The sequence below is a fragment of the Camellia sinensis genome, chromosome 11 (genome assembly GCF_055761805.1).
Source record: "Camellia sinensis isolate YWXY chromosome 11, ASM5576180v1, whole genome shotgun sequence".
NCBI lineage: Eukaryota > Viridiplantae > Streptophyta > Magnoliopsida > Ericales > Theaceae > Camellia > Camellia sinensis.
This window is the reverse complement of record NC_138971.1, coordinates 109,731,825-109,747,864: the sequence shown is the minus strand read 5'-3', so window position 1 is coordinate 109,747,864 and position 16,040 is coordinate 109,731,825. Positions and strand designations below refer to the sequence as shown.

The following is a 16,040-nucleotide window of genomic DNA, read 5'->3' as shown; positions in this document are numbered from 1 at the left end:
TCTCTATCAATTAGTGGAATAATAAATTTGCCCTAATTTTTTTATTACCTTCTTTATCCATTAGATTTTAGTGGAATAAATAATTTAGCCCTATTTTTTTTACCTAGGTATTTATCAGTTTTAATTGAATAATTTGTTTGTCCTAATTTTGTTTCATTAAATTATTTTTTTATAATTTATTTGCTATTGATAATGGATTTCAGTGGAGTGTGATTTGTGGATTGATTTGAAGTGTTTGTCATTTGTAGATTGAAGTGTTTGTGATTATAGCCATGTTTCCTAGGAAGTATAGTTTTGGAAATGAAAAGAGAAAGGAGAGGATGAAAGTAGAACAATTAATTCAATCTCAATCGGGAGCACTTGATAAATATTTTGGTACCAAGAAACAAGTAGATATTTTGGGTTCAAATGACAATGATGATGAAGATTTGGTAATTGAAGAGCCTACTCATTGTGTAGGTAATAATGAGAATGATGATTTGGTGATTGAATAACCTAGTGAACATATGAATGAGAATGAGAATGAAGATTTGGGGAATGTAGAATCTAGTGAAAGTGAAGATGTCAATGTTGAATGTGGACCTTTAAACATTTATGACCCTAGTAATTGGGACAAGATTGATCAAAATTTAAGGGATTTACTAGTTGAAAGAGGTTCTATAAGAGGTAATGGTGTGAATTTTCCCCTAGATGACAAAGATAGGAATTTTTCTTCTACATTTTACATGCGACAGTTACAAAATGGACAGAAGCAGGATATGAAATGGCTAGTATATTCAGATGTTTCAGACAAAGTGTTTTGCTTTTGTTGCAAGTTGTTTAAGCAAGATGGGAACAATATTCATTTGGCTACTGATGGATTGAAAGATTGGAAGAATATGGGCAACAGGCTTAGAAGTCATGAAACTAGTAATGAGCACTTTATTTGTATGAACAAATGGATTGAATTAGAAAGTAGATTGAAGAAGAATGAAACAATTGATAGAAGTGTTCAAGAACAAATCAACAAAGAGAGGGAACACTGGAGACAAGTGTTACTAAGGATAATTGCTATTGTGATCACTCTTGCTAAAAATAATTTAGCTTTTCGTGGAGACAATGAGAAGATTTATCAAGAAAGAAATGGAATCTTTTTAAGCTTAATTGAAATGCTTGCTAAATTTGATCCAGTAATGCAAGAGCACATTCAACATATTCAAAGGAGTGAAATTCATTACCATTATCTTGGCCATAAAATCCAAAATGAATTGATACAGATGTTGGCGAGTGAGATCAAGAGTACGATTGTGGCAAGAATCAAAGAAGCGAAATATTTTTCAATTATTCTTGATTGTACTCCAGATGTTAGTCATGAAGAACAAATGTCTCTTGTGATAAGATGTGTAGATGTTTCAACTAGTCCGGTAAAGTTAGAAGAATTCTTTTTAGAATTTTTGAAAGTGGATGATACATCGGGGTTGGGACTTTTTAATGTACTTAGAGAGGCATTGCACACACTCCAGCTTGATATTGGTGATATAAGAGGGCAAGGATATGACAATGGCTCTAATATGAAAGGGAGACACAAAGGTGTACAAAAAAGAGAACTTGAAATAAATCCAAGAGCATTCTACACGCCATGTGGGTGTCATAGTCTTAATTTTGCCCTTTGTGATATGGCTACCTCTTGTTCCAAAGCTATCTATTTCTTTAGAGTGGTACAACGCATATATGTGTTGTTTTCATCTTCTACAAAAAGGTGGAAAATTTTCAAAGACAATGTGGAAGGTCTCACACTTAAGCCATTATCACAAACTCGTTGGGAAAGTCACATTGAAAGTGTTAAAGCTATACGGTACCAAGCTCCACAAATTAGAGATGCTTTAATTCAGTTGGAAAAAGAAGCTGATGATCCCAATACAAAGTGTGAAGCTAAATCCTTAGTTACATCTGAAATTGAGAACTTTGAGTTTTTGCTTGGCATGATAATTTGGCACAATATGTTGTTTACTGTTAATTCTGTTAGCAAGACATTTCAAGCTGAAGACATGCATATTGATGTTGCTATACATCAATTAAAAGGACTCATTACATTTCTTGAAAAGTATAGAGAAAGTGGATTTTTGGAGGCCATGATTGAAGCTAAAGAAGTTGCAATTGAAATGGAGATTGAACCTACATTTCGTGAAAGGTGTGTCATTCGTAGAAAGAAACATTTTGATGAGAATATTAGTGAAGAGGTTGCACAATCAGCTGAAGAATCCTTTAGAGTTAATTATTTCATATATATAATAGATCAAGCTTTTTCTTCACTTAAGAGTAGATTTGAACAATTTCAAATATATGATGAAACTTTTGGATTTTTGTTTGATTTGAAGAAGTTAAATTCTACCAATGATGAGTGCTTGAAGACTTATTATGCTAATCTTGAAGACTTTTTGAAACATGATGGGTTTATGGATGTTGATAGGTGAGATTTATTTTCTGAGTTCAAAGTCTTCAAAGAAATTTTGCCAAAAGAAATCAATAGGCCAATTGAGGTGATGAATTATTTGAAATTGATGGATGGTTGTTTTCCAAATGCCTGGATTGCGTATAGAATATTATTGACTATTCCAGTTACCGTTGCCTCTGGAGAAAGAAGTTTTTCAAAGTTAAAATTGATCAAATCCTACCTTCGATCAACAATGTCACAAGAAAGATTGAATGGATTAGCTATATTGTCTATTGAAAAGAATTTGGTAGATAAATTAGATTATACAAACTTAATTAGTGATTTTGCAGCTAAAAATGCAAGAAAAGTAGTATTTAAGTGATCGTTGGGTTAATTGTAAGCTAGATATTGCTAAACTATAAAGCATCAAAACCAGTTTTTAATATTTTTGAGTCATTGTACTGATTTCTTCCTATCTTATTATACATGAAAGTAAATTTTAGTTTTATAATTTTTATGATTATATGTTCAAGTGTACTTAAATAAAAAAATTTGTGGATACTTATCATTTTATGCATAAATTTTTTATTAAAAAAAAATATATTAGAGGGGCCCCATTTTCACAGTGCGCCTTAGGCCCCACAAATCTCAAGGCCGACCCTGTATGTCCTCATGGCTTTGGGTGTTTAGGCTTTAGACATCGAGTCATTCGAGTTGATAGCTTTTGTATACTACGGCCAAGTTTGGAAACTTGTAAAAAAGCAAAAAAGTTAAAAAGTTACTCAAAAAGTTAAAAAGTTAACACTATTCACCAAAAGTCAACAATTACGGCTGCACAACTCCCAATTCGAATTTTTTCCTACAAATCAATTTTTACAATTTTTTATTACACATTTTTTCATAAAAAGTCAAAAAGTTAACCCAAACATCCATATTTTCAACCTCAATTTTTTAGTCAAAAAGACAAAAAGTACACTTATTTAGGACACCCCAAACAACCCCTACTTAAAGAGTCTCATTCTAATAAGTTAATTTTTTGATTTTTTTTTTGATTTTTTGACTTTTTTATATAAAAAAATAGAAAAGTGATATAATCCAAAAAAGTCACAAAAAACAAAAAAAAAAAGCTAAAAAAAATCTAATCTTCCCAAATTACCCCATAATATTCCTATCATATACTCTCATTTCAAACACAAATTACAATCTCAGCCCTCTCTCTCTCTCTCTCTTTGATCAGAGCCCAATCGTTGTCGGTGAAGGACCCGGAGGCCTTCTCCGATCTCTAAAAGCTCGGCTCTGCTGCCATTGGCGATGTCTTCTGGTCGGTCGATCGAACAGCACTTCGAGGAGCGTCGCCACTGTTTCGAAGCTCAAAGGGCCGCCATGGCGGCTACCAGAGAAAACAGTATGAAAGGCTCGCATCTTGATGTCAAGCTTGTGAATCTGGTGGCTGCTCAGCCGTATAATGTTGGTGCTTCAAGTCTCTGGCATTATCGTGATGCTTGGAATCGATGAAAACTTCACTTCTCCGCCGAATAAGGTGCTGGAGCCAGAGAAGGCGAAGAAAGCCCCTAGCCTTAGCCCCGTCGCTACTCCTACTCCTACCCCTGGCCTTAGCCCTAGCCCTAGCCCCGCCGACGATGAAACCGCTGATTCTAGATTTGCTTCTGTGTGTGTGTGTGTGTGTGTGTGTGGATCTACATTTGTCTTTTCAAAACCACCTTTGATTTTTATATCGATTTGTGATTTTGTGATTTTGGTTTATATTGAGTTTAGAAAAAGCTACATGTACTAAGGGTAAAGGTTGTTTAATTTTTATAGTTGTTGTTGATGATGATGATGAGGAAACTGAGTGTAATAGGATGAGATTGCTCAGATTTTTTTTTTTTTGAATTGATATGTTCAAAATTTGAACAGATTTGTAACAGATATTTTCAAATTTTGACCAGATAGTGCTTTGGTTTATTTCAATAACAAAGATTTGAACAAATAAAAAAATTAGCAAGTAGAATTTAAGAGAAAAAGTTGAACATATAATAAAATTTGGACAGATACATTTAAACAGATAAGAGAAAAAATTAAATAGATAATAAAATTTGGACAGATATTCGAATAGATAAAGGTAAAAAATTGAACAGATAGTCAAAAATTTGAACAAATAGATATAAATTAGAACAGATATAAAATAATTTGAACATATAGATATAAATTTGAACAGATAGTTAAAAAAATTAAACAGATAAAAAAAGTTAATAGATAAATTAAGGGATAAAATGAAAAACAAAATATCCTTTAAAATAAATAAAAGGATTACTCATCAAATTATTTTACAAATGATAGACCTCTTACTAACAAAAAAATATCTACTAAACCTAACATCTTATACCCTCCTTAAATTGAACTTTTAAACAATTTTCTCAAATCAAGATACAACTAAGAAAATATCTAATCATGTATTAAATAACAAGCTTGGATATCATATCACATATAATATTAAAATTAAAAGTTGTGTTTCCTTAAGTTTTTCTCTCTTACATGGCAACTACTTCACAATCTGCCGTCTTAAACTTTTAAAACAGGATAAATTACAAACACGCTATTGAGATTTATGTAAATTATAAATTATTTTTTGTGATTTTTAAAATTACATTATGCCTTTTAAAATTTCTAATTTCATAACTAATAGATCATTTTATTAATAAATCATTAAGTTATATAACAGTTTTTAATAATATTAAAATTTTGTTTCAATTAATAATTCAAACAATTTTATTATTGTATAAGTAAACAGTTAGAAATTTTACTTTTTTAATTAATTCTATTAAATAAAAAATTATGACAGGGAGGTATTTGTAATTTTTCAAATCACATGGGCATTTCGTATTTTAAACAAATTTCAGGAGGTGTATTTGTAATTTACCGTTTAAAATACAAGGTCATTAACTTGTGTTTGGTTGGAAGATTAGAAAAGTAATTTAAAAAGAAAAAAGAAAAGGGTAGGTAAAATATAAATAAAGTATATCTATATTTTATCTAATCTCATACGTCTTTTTCATTTCTTTTTTCAAATCTCTTTTCAAATCTCTAACTAATCAATACATAAGAGTACTAAAATTGGCCACTATATTCACTTATTTATTACCAGCTTGAAGTTCCGTATTTTTATAAAATTGTAATGTAATATAGCCAATAACAAATATATCTAGCTATTATCTTCCAACTAATCAACACAAAAGTTGCAATTGTTTGAAAGGAAGGTCACAGAAGATTACAAAATTAGAATTTAGTCGTAACAATGTCCATGTTTTTTATCTCTTATATCAATTTAGATCTTATACTTTAGTTTCATTAATTGTTCATTTGAATTTTCATATTGATTCATCAAATTAGTAATATTTTATAGAAATTGAACATAAATTAAAGAACGAAATAGTCTATTAACTCTCCTCAAAGTGATTGAAGAGTTCTACATCTAACTTAAAAATGGTGTATTCTCTTTTGAGCAGATCATTTCGTTATTAATTTCTATCTAATTTTTTAACAAATATTTTTAATTAAATTAAATTGACACAATATAAAAAATTAAAAAAAAAAAATTCATACAAATAAAATGATAAGGACTAAATTAATACAGGATGCAAATTAGAAATACCATAGGTATAATTTGCCTAAAAACTTATAGTAGATGATAGGATTAGATAGTTGAAATAGTCCACCATATTAGAGAGAGACAGAGAAGTCAATAGAAGCAATTAATAAAAAAATAGAAATGGGTGTAGTTGTTGAAGAATCCTTCATGGTTCATTCTTGAAAGACGTGTATCCCATTGAAGACTTGATATACACAAATGTTTCGTTTTGGCCCTTAATATTTTAATTATATCAATTTTATTAAGAGTTGGTTTTCATTTTCTTAGATGTCATCATGTAACATTATTGAAAGTTTGTTAGTCTGTATAACATTTTCTTTCTTTCACCCAACACTTACTGGAGCACATCTCCAATTTCCTTTTTAAGCAGTTTTCGTGAATAGCAAGTTTTGTAATGACCCAAAGCTCACCAAAGCCGATGACTTCTTCTTTTCTAGCCTCCTTACTCCCCGAAATACATCAAATCCAATTGGATCGACTGTCACGCCCGTAAATGTCATGCAAATCCCAGGCCTCAACATTCTCGGCATCTCATTAGCTCGTATCGACTTTGCACCTTACGGTCTTAACCCACCCCACACACACCCTCGAGGAACTGAGATCCTCGTGGTCTTGGAGGGTACCCTCTACGTCGGTTTCGTAACCTCCAATCCAGAAAATCGTCTCTTCACCAAGGTCTTGTGCCCAGGAGATGTTTTTGTGTTCCCAAAGGGTCTTATTCACTTCCAGTTTAACGAAGGAAAGACCAATGCAGTAGCTATTTCTGGTCTGAGCAGCCAAAACCCTGGTGTTATTACCATTGCGAATGCAGTATTTGGATCGAATCGAAAGATTTCTGATGATGTTCTTGCCAAGGCATTCCAAGTGGACAAGAAGGTGGTGGACTATCTTCAAGCTCAATTTTGGCGGCCCAACAACTAACGAAATAAATGGGAATAGAATCCACGAATCTATTATTTGTTAAACTTTAATCATATATTACTTAATATTGTATGAATAAGTGGTTGGTTATGGATGATTTCCTTACAACTCTTTTTTCCTATGATTTTATGATAATGAAGTTTTTAAATAGTTCTCTCTCTCTCATATAATGATGGAGCTCTCTTGATCTTTTTCCAGTCTCCCATATTGAATAGTTAAGAGATAATCAGCAATTTTATTTTTAATGGTTGACATGAACGTAACCTAGCTCACTAAAAACTCGATCTTCTCTTGATATTTCAAAAATGGTAAAAATTTATATGAATTTTAAGGTCAACTTAAAATAATATCTATCAGCCACGATGACAATTATATGTCACTCAAAAGTGTCACCAAACTTTTTAAATATAACGATTCTCAAATATAAATAGCATTTATTGCATTAATAAATATATATATGTAAAAAAATTATAGTGATAAATAGTATTTCTCATTAGTTAACCATCACTTGACCAATTAGATTTATGAATATTATTATTACATCTCATAATATACATGCCTACATTTTAATGAAAAGAATATAATGAATTCTTTAATTTTTTTTTCCTGAGTGAAATAAAGTTTTTAAATAATTCAATTATAAGAAGAAAAAAAAAACATTTATTGAAACTTAGAAAATCATGTATATAATTATATAGACCATTTTTGAGTTCGAATCATCCGAAGGGGCCACTATAGGTTTGCCCATTTTTTAACTTTAGGGTTTCAGATACCCAGTTATAAATAAAAAAATAAAAAAAAAGTTTGTGGATTTGTTCCAAAAAAGAAAAAGAAAGAAAACAAATATTTATTATTTAATACTTCCGTTTCGCAGCCTTTTATTTTAACTAAAAAGTCAAAAAGTCATTATAAATTGTCACACCACTCTCTCTACTTTTTTGTACATCTTTTCTTAAAAAGTCAAACAATTACTAAAATAACTTGTTTCCAAACGATTGAGAGAAAAATAAAAACATCTTTTCAGGATAGCTTCTTGCAGCCAGGATTTTGTCTTGCACCTTGATTTTTTCTACTGTTCTATAATCTTTGGTCTTTCTATTTGTTTAATTAAAATTCTCTTTCATTGATAAATCTTTTCTTCCTTTTTTTTTTTGAAATAAAAAATTCTAAAATTTACTTGATTGTAATTTGTAATCCATTCTTTTTCTAAATTTTAGTATTTTTTTTTCTTTTTTTTATTTTCTATTCATTAGTCCTAACATTATGTGTACTAGATTTGACTCATGTTAATTGATCATGTGTCAAATTCAAATTCTTAAATTTACCTAATAATAAGTCCATGCACTATTACAAATTAATGTTTTAAAGACAAGAATTTAGGGACAAAAACACTTTTTAGGAGTGAAATATTTTTATTGTTAAAAGTGTCATTCTTATATTTTTAGGGACGAAATGAGACATTTAGTGTTGAACAGATCAAATTATTTTGTTTCTAAAAGCACAATCGTTAGTAGCATTTTTAAAATTGTATTGCCAAAAGTTTCTTCTTTTTTTTTTAAAAAAAACTTTTTGAGACGACTTTTTAACAACTATTATCGCGATGACATAAATTAATCTACAAATTTTTTTCCCATAAAATTTTCGCTTTTGGAAACAAATTTAATTCTTGGAACTGTTGCAGTGATGGTTGCAGTTTAAGAAGCATTCATCGTGGAATTAGTCAATACACTAGCCTTAGAAGACTGGGTAAAACGACTTATACAGTGGTTGTAACGCCTTCAAAATAATACATAAAACTCGTCACTAGACATGCAATTATATAAAAGGAACCAACCATTTATATTCATCAGAGTAGTTCTTACAATAGTATTACATGTTAACAACAAAAGCAAATGCCCTAAGGGCTTACAGCTTTCCAAGTCAACACCTGGTTACACAAAAGAAGAGTACTAACTCTATACAAAATAAGCCCTTGGCTTGATATACATGTAATACAAACAAAATAAACAAAAGAGTCTTCAACTCTCATCATCATCCAAGCTATGTCCTTGGAGGTGGCATACTACCTGTACCTGAAAATGATGTCCCATATAGGGTGAGCCAACGCTCAGTAGAAATATGCTAAACACGATATGAGCAATAACTAAGACGTTAGCAATTGATAAATGTTCAAGTTCCATAAATGACTTCATAATCCATTTTCATTTCATGACCGCTATGTTCATGTTTCATTTCAGTTTCCATTTCTTATCAATTTCACAATTTACATCAACGGCTCAGAACCTGGCCAACCACTTATATGAGACAGTGACTCATATCAGACATTTCCCAATTTGCAATAGATAAACCTACTAGTTGTATCAACATTTCAACAGATAGGCATACAAGCAGTATCCACATTTCAACAGATATGCATATTAGCTATATCAACACTTCCAGAGATAAGCATATGAGCTGTATCAACACTTCCATAGATAAGCATATAAGCTGTATCTACACGTTAACTGACAAGCATATGAGCTGTATCAGTGGAGTCCATCCTCTATCTCCTCCCAAACAACATCTGGTTTAGAGGTCCATCCCCTATCTTCTCCTAAATCGTGGAGTACATCCCCTATCTCCTCCCATATACACAACGTATATACACATGGGTCATATACACAATCAATCAATACATAATGTTAATGTATTCTATCAACCGTCATACTCTATGACATATCCAATTGATTAGTTTTAGTTTGCCTAATCATCATGCATTGTCTACAACAATCAAAACTACCCTCCACCGGTAGTCCAAGCAATTATTTCTAAACAGATAATAAAAGCTCCAACAGATAAAATATCAATGTTTTCAAAAGTGAGCGATTAACAAATTCAACTCCACTATTCTACTATATAATGAGTCAATTTCATTATTTCCAACTCAATTCCATATAACCACAATTTTCCCAAATTAATCATACCAATTAATTTATACAACCAATTAGGGTTTTCTACCTCATTTCCCAATATTGACCCAATGGTCTATATTTCAACAACCAATAACAATATCATTATTTTGAAACTCATAATACACATTCTTGGGATCAAAATAACAAAACCCTCTTTTAACATTTCGAAACGCTAAGTCCCAAAATTTACCCAACTTCAACACTTTATCAAAACAACCAAAAATCTATGTCAAAGACCATAAGAGTGAGTAGGAATCCCTACCTCAAAATCAGAGCTCAAGGGAAGAAGATGAAGAAACTCAACGTGCTCCAAAACTCAATATTCTCGGATCAAAGTGTAGCCCTCGACGATCAACCCAACTTTTACAAAGGTCGAAGGAAAAGGAAACACTCTAACTAGATCAAACCCTAGAGAGAAGGGAGTTTCTAGAGAGAGGAACTCTCAAAATGTCTTTTTAGAAAGCAAGAGAGAAAGAGAGAGAATGTAAAAAAGTGATTTTAAAATGCCTAGCTGCCAACTGATATATGACATTTCCGCTCGAGCAGAGAACACAACGCTCGAGCGTCAAGAACAAAAAACTAGGTCCGCTCAAGCGCCAAGACACAAGAATAAAGTACATCCGCTCAATCGCGAAAACCAGTCCGCTTGAGCGTAGATTTCCCCCTTCCAGAACTTACACCAAAAAGTACTACCCGCTCAAGTGCCAGAGCACTACAGCTTGAGCACTACCGCTCGAACGCAAAGAAACCTGCTCGAGCGTGAATAACATGCTTGCAGAAGTTCTTCAGAGCACCAAAATACTGGGAGCGTGCAATCTCCACTCGAGCGCAAGAAGACCTGCTCGAGCGGACCTCCTAAAAACTGGGCAACAAAGAATTGAAACCAAAGCCCAACCAACCTGTAACAACTCTGCCCAATACATCCTAAAACTCAATCAAGTGGAATTAAAGGATGACAACAAGGTATACCACCACCAACATCACGGAACCCAAGTCCGGAACACAACAGAACAGTAAAGGGACAACCGGGATCGCTATAGTGGTATTGGAAATTATTAAACAAATTCACAATCACTCTTAATCATATACTATGTTATATTAATATAGAAGTGCTTGATTTGGGGTCTTAAAAATTAATTTATAAAAAAGTCCTAAAAAAATTATTAGCTAGTACACTTGCTCATAAAAAGGAGGTCCCAAAAAAGAAACTCAAAAGTACCCATATCTCAATAAAAAGAACCAATAAAAAATTCTATTGTTTCACCAGTATTCATGGATCAGGATAGCCCATGGTGTTATTGTGCAAGTATACCGATATCTCATGAATTTGGAAAACCAACACCACTTCGCTCAATACTTACAGATTCCTCCCATGAGTGTTTAGTCATTACATCTGTGCATATTATCTGTTCCCAAAAAAAAAAAAAAATTATCTGTGCATACTATGATTGAGTTTGCATTCTTTCTAGAAAAAAAATAAATATATTTTAACTAATAATATGTTAAGAATACTATGACCTATTTTTACTAGCTTAAAGTACATTAAAAAAAATACATTCTTTATCTTAGCTAATCAATACTAATCTCTACTTGGCTAGTATTTTAGATCATTATTGCTTTTTAGTAAGCATTCTTTAAGAAAAGATGAAAATGGATGAGATAAGGAGAAGGAGATTGAGGAGTGAATCATTTTAAAAAAAATTTAGCTAGTGATTTTTGACAAGCCAAAAGTTGGAGAAAGTAAAATAACTAGACAAATAGTTAACCTATTGGAGACTCAAAAACGTGTGGAGACAAGGTAAAATACCTCAATGGAAGAATTTTGCTAGCTTGTTGGATTTATTTTTAGCTAATATTAACTAACAAAAACCCTAGTGAGAGCATCTCTTTTTAATATTCTGCTCGTTTCTTGAATTCTAATATCATCCCCATGGAGAGTTTAATGAAGATTGCAACAACCAAAAGTTTGATGGTCCATTGTCGTCGATCTCCTAGTTGTTGATATGAGAACCCAGAGAAAGATCAAGAGAGTGTCATCATTATATAAGGAGAGAGAGAGAGAGAGAGAGAGAGAGAGAGAGAGAGAGAGAGTACTATTTAACAAACTCATTATTATAAAATCATAGGAAAACAATTTTAATGAAATCATCCACAACGAACCCACTTATTTATGCTAATTGCATCATATATTTGTTTAAAGTTCAACAAATAATAGATACACGGGTTCTCTATTGTTTATTTCTCTACTTGTTAGGCCACTAGAATTTAGCTTGAAGATAATCTACCACCTTTTTGCCCACCTAGAATTGAACTTAAAGATAATCTACCACCTTCTTGTCCACTTGGAATGCCTTGGCAAGAACATCATCAAAAATCATTGGATTCAACCCAAACACCGCATTAGCAACTGCAATGACACCAGAGGTTCTGGCTACTTAGGGCAGCAAGAGCTATTGCATTAGTCTTTCCATTATTAAATTTGTTAGGTTTTTGTAATTGACAATCCCGCTTGACAAAACTCCTTTCAGTTGTAATTTTATTCAAACTTTTATTTTAGTGAGGTTATGAGTAGATGCGAATCCAATCCGAATTGTACCTACGCAGAGGAGTTTATGATCTTAATTCTATCATGTTTGCCACTTCGCTGACTATGTTGGGGATTGGGTAAAATTGCAGTCGAAGTTGTTTGACAGCTCGAATGGTCGATTGTGCGCTTGAGCGAAGATGCAATCTTTTCAGAAGTTTCACTTGCTTGTAAAAGTACTGGGAGTTGTATTTTTACGCTTGAGAAGCCTTTCTTGTGCTCGAGCGTAGATCCTTGTTCTGAAAAATGTGTTTTAGTCAGACCGCTCGGCGGCCATTCCTGCGCTCGAGCAGAGATCGCGATTATGTTTTCTATAAATATGCAATTAATTCAGTTTCTAGGGTACAACTTCCAGATCTTCTTCTTGGGTATTAGGGTTTTCATCTAGAACTTCTTTTCTTGTTTCTTTTGATATCTGTGAGACTTTATATCGTGAATTGAGTGGATTATATCAAAGGAGTTTGCTTATTTTGTTTTATTCACAAAAGAGAGAGTTGTTTTTCGGTGGATTCCGTGGAATTTGGGCTTGAAGCTATGGTGGATTCTGAAGTGGCTCATCATCGTGGAGGATGAATTCAGTGAGCCACAGCTGGCTTAAAAGATCTACAAATATCTAAAAAGGAGAAAAAGTGGCTGCCGGCCAGTTAAGTGGCCGGCCGACCACTTCCTCTAGCCGACCGGCCACTTAAAGTAGCCTACAAGGGAGAAAAGTGGCCAGCAAATGCCACAAGTGGCCGGCAAGGCCCTCCTCTCCCCAAGGCAAGAGGCAACAAGGGTTGGCACAAAAAACAAGGCCAAAACACAAAGTGTTAAGAGGCTCAAAGACAAGGCACTTAGTGGAGACCTTTGGGCGCTCGAAACAAGCAAAAACATGCGCAATCATCGCGTGCACAAACGATGACGTCTGAGTCTTGAGGTTGGTCAAAAATGGGGTGTCTACAGTTGCCCCTCTTTGACAGAACTTAGAAGTCATCAAATAACGGGAGTGAATGTCAAAGCCCAGAGACGACCCATTTTTGACAAGGCCGAAGACTTAGACAAACAGGCAAAATAACAAAATAGGTGTGCCCGCAGGTAGGGGCAAAATGCAAATGACATGCACAATGCATAACACAACTTATGATTATGTAAAGAGGGCTGTAAAGAAACATCTAGATACAAATGTTATGCAAAGAAATGCTATAGCAAACTCGTACATAAAAAAGTAAGTAAACAGGCCACGCGCAGGAATTACAGACCGAACTACACTTCATGCAGAAAGGATGAAAGAAAATTAACCAATCTTCACTGTGCCTCAAACAGGGAAGGTTCAAAGCGATTGGTGGGAACACCCAAAGTCCTAAATGAGACATCTCCTAGCGTATCAAACGCGAAAGGAGAGGGACTACACAAGAAAACGCAGTCATCCAAACGCGTGTGAAACGCGAGAGGAAAAAGACATCCAGACACGTGTCAAACGTGAAAGGAGAAAGGTACGTCCAAACGCATGTCAAACGCGAGTGGAGAAAGGTACGTCCAAACGCGCGTCAAACGCGAGTGGAGAAAGGTACGTCCAAACGCATGTCAAATGCAAAAGGAGAAGTGTAACCGAATGCGTGTCAAACGCGAACATGTGTGATAGATAGCAGTCAAACTGAACCGGAACTTCTCTGAATGAACCGTACATACAATATCGTCTGGTTTCACCAACTTCAAATGAACCGTATATACAATATCGTGCCTGCACAAAAGAGAAACTTTGACAGGTACAATATAATAGAAACACATGTTTCACATTACATCAAGATATAATCTCCATAAACACGTGCATATGCAATGTGCAAGTGAAACGGTGCATAACAATACAAGTGAAACGGTGCATAACAATGCAAGTGGAAAGTGCATAACAATGCAAGTAGAAGTGGTGCATAACAATGTGAGCGAAGCGGTGTATAACAATGCAAGGGAGACGTGCATAACAATGCAAGTGAAACGGTGCATAACAATGCAATGAACGGTTCATAACAATGCAACGAACGATGCATAACAATGCAAGTAGAAGCGGTGCATAACAATGCAAGGGAGACGTGCATAACAATACAAGTGAAACAGTGCATAGCAATGCAATGAACGGTGTATAACAATGCAACGAACGATGCATAACAATGCAAGTAGAAGCAGTGCATAACAATGCAATGGAGACGTGTATAACTAATTCGTGCACAACAATCAATGCATATTCGATGCAATATGCTCAATGAAGAAATGCACGTCTTAACAAGACTAACTTAGTTGTGACCTTCGATTTACCACTCGGAGGGGTTACAATGTACTCTAAAAGGATACAGCTCGTGTGTGCCAGCTGGCGATGAGCTACGCATCGAAGACATGAGTTGAAACTTCCGCAGAAACATTTTGAGCTGAAAAAGTGGGCTCTTCTTGCACTTTCTTGGGAACCAGGGTCTCAAAACAGTCTGAAAACACTCAGAGAGAACACTGGACACCTGCCGGCCACTGTTCAACCTTGCCGGACATTTTTCTCAACCGTTGGCCACTTTAGTGGACGGTCGACCACAAAAACTGGCCGGCCGGCCAGTTTAGGAAAAATCGGGGCAGTTTGGTCTTTCAACGCATGGGTCTTTAAAAACACAACACCAAATCACTTTTGTTCACACATCCATTGCCGAAAAACCTTTCTCCTTGCTCCTAGGCACTTTTTCTCTCTCAGATCCACACTTTATACACATATTCCAACACCCTCGCGAAGTTGATTCGCGAAAAACTTTCGATTCTCTTCGTTTTGAACTGAACAAAAATTGTTTTTGGAGCCTTTTTCTCAATTTTCACCATTCGAGGTATATTTCTCTCAACTTTGGCTTGAGTTTGGCGCCTTTTTTCTGGGCTTTGACTTTTGACTTTTTCTTTTCCTGAGAGTTGACTTTTGGTTGACTTTTTGTATTTTGCTCATTTTTGCCCATTTTTGCCTATCTTTCACCCTCTTTGCAGATGGCAGATGATGCGCCCCACGACGGGGGTCCTCCGGGGATGGAGGGAGAGCCAGAGCATGTCCCGTTGCCACCCCAAGTTCGGCCATTTGATCCAGTGGCCTACCACCCTGAGGTACACGTGTCACCACTGAGCACGGTGCATCACTTTACCGGATTTGCGCGGCGTGCGTCCGCAGATCTCTTGCTACGGGAGCCAGAGTCTCACCTGACTCACTACGCGCCCGAGGTACATACTGCACTCACATTTTCTGTGATGCACTTTACATTTCTTACACAATTCATGCTTTTGCTCTGTATTTTGTCTGCTTATTCCGAACACATTTACATACACAATGCTTCTGCTCATTCTAAACACAGCTCACACACTGCATCTCTGCTCATTTTGAACACAACTCACATGCTGCATTTCTGCTCAATCTGAACATTTTCATACTATATTTCTGCTCAATTTGAACATTTGTACATACCGTATTTCTACTCATTCGTGCAGGTTGACTCCCGCTTCACCCGCGGGTATGAGGCCACCACTGCGAGG

At 34.5% G+C, this 16,040-nt stretch overlaps 1 protein-coding gene and 1 pseudogene across 1 annotated transcript; both read left to right on the top strand.

The window, feature by feature from the left end:
- The first annotated feature begins 506 nt into the window (after nucleotides 1-506).
- On the top strand, nucleotides 507-2,795 carry LOC114267634 (uncharacterized; annotated as a pseudogene).
- Nucleotides 2,796-3,724: 929 nt separating this feature from the next.
- Nucleotides 3,725-7,174, top strand: LOC145802550 (putative germin-like protein 2-1). The gene is made up of 3 exons (XM_082895277.1): nucleotides 3,725-3,893; nucleotides 4,190-4,267; nucleotides 6,433-7,174. Exons 1-3 carry the CDS (start codon nucleotides 3,725-3,727, stop codon nucleotides 6,981-6,983), a joined length of 798 nt encoding a protein of 265 aa, XP_082751403.1. The 3' UTR covers nucleotides 6,984-7,174.
- Nucleotides 7,175-16,040: the final 8,866 nt, after the last annotated feature.